Source organism: Exserohilum turcica, assembly GCF_000359705.1.
Source record: "Exserohilum turcica Et28A unplaced genomic scaffold SETTUscaffold_3, whole genome shotgun sequence".
NCBI lineage: Eukaryota > Fungi > Ascomycota > Dothideomycetes > Pleosporales > Pleosporaceae > Exserohilum > Exserohilum turcicum.
The window spans coordinates 2,575,185-2,576,059 of NW_007360136.1; the positions used below are offsets into that span (position 1 = coordinate 2,575,185).

At 61.0% G+C, this 875-nt stretch overlaps 1 protein-coding gene across 1 annotated transcript; it reads left to right on the forward strand.

Moving 5' to 3' along the window:
* Window positions 1-97: 97 nt before the first annotated feature.
* SETTUDRAFT_20772 (uncharacterized protein) lies at window positions 98-348 on the forward strand (the record flags this gene model as incomplete). Its single annotated transcript, XM_008028738.1, has 2 exons — window positions 98-192; window positions 252-348. The coding sequence occupies 2 exons, from the start codon at window positions 98-100 to the stop codon at window positions 346-348; spliced, it is 192 nt and encodes a 63-aa protein (XP_008026929.1).
* Window positions 349-875: the final 527 nt, after the last annotated feature.

An 875-nucleotide genomic window follows, 5' to 3' on the forward strand; every position in this document is an offset into this window, starting at 1 on the left:
GGGGGGGGGGGGGGGGGGGGGTGGTTGAGAGAAGGGGGCCTTTTTTTTTGCAGGCCCTGTCGTTTTAGTCAGGAATGCCCGAAACCTACCAGTCAGCATGCGATTTGATCTTGGGCAGCGCCAGGATCAGCCTGGCTTTGTCGTCCTCGGTCGCTCTCGTCTGCATCGACTCCTGCGGTCCCGAGCCGACGGGTCGCCTTTGATCAGGTTCTAGAAAGGAAAAAGGGCGTGGAGCTAACGACTAGTAACAGCGTGCGCGTAAGTCATGTCGGCGGATGGGCTTGGGCGCAGCAGCGCGTCGTCGGATTCAAGACAAGCTTTGGAACCTCGACCCGCGCTGAGGACTGAATACGCTCGACGCGGGCGGCGTACATGCACATGCTTGGGGTAAAGGGCACCATTCATGGCGCCACACCATGACAGTCGCGCCTTGGTAAGCGCGGGTCCGCATGTAGTAACGGGCGGCTTATGCCAGTGCGGCTCTATCCAAGCACGCTGCTATGCCCATGCGCCGTGTGTAGTTGCAAACAAGGAAGAGGAAAAAAAAGCCATGCGACCAGAGGCATGAGCAAGCCTGAGTCGCCACGTCAAGCCGAGCCGGAGACTTGTGGCGGTGCAACGTGACCTGTCAGTGACACTTCGCATTCAAGGCCCGAAGGGGGCAAGGCGGCTGGTGCGCCAACGACAATGTATACGTGGGCTGTGCCCAGCGAACAGGTGCAGGTGCAGGCGCAGGCGCAGGTGCAGGTGCAGGCGCAGGCGCAGGCGTAGGCGCAGGCGCAGGTGCAGGCAGCAGGCGTGGGCCCACTACCCGCAAAAAGCGAACCAGTCGTCTGGTATGACATCATGCTGAGAGCCCTGGTCGTGCTGTAGGT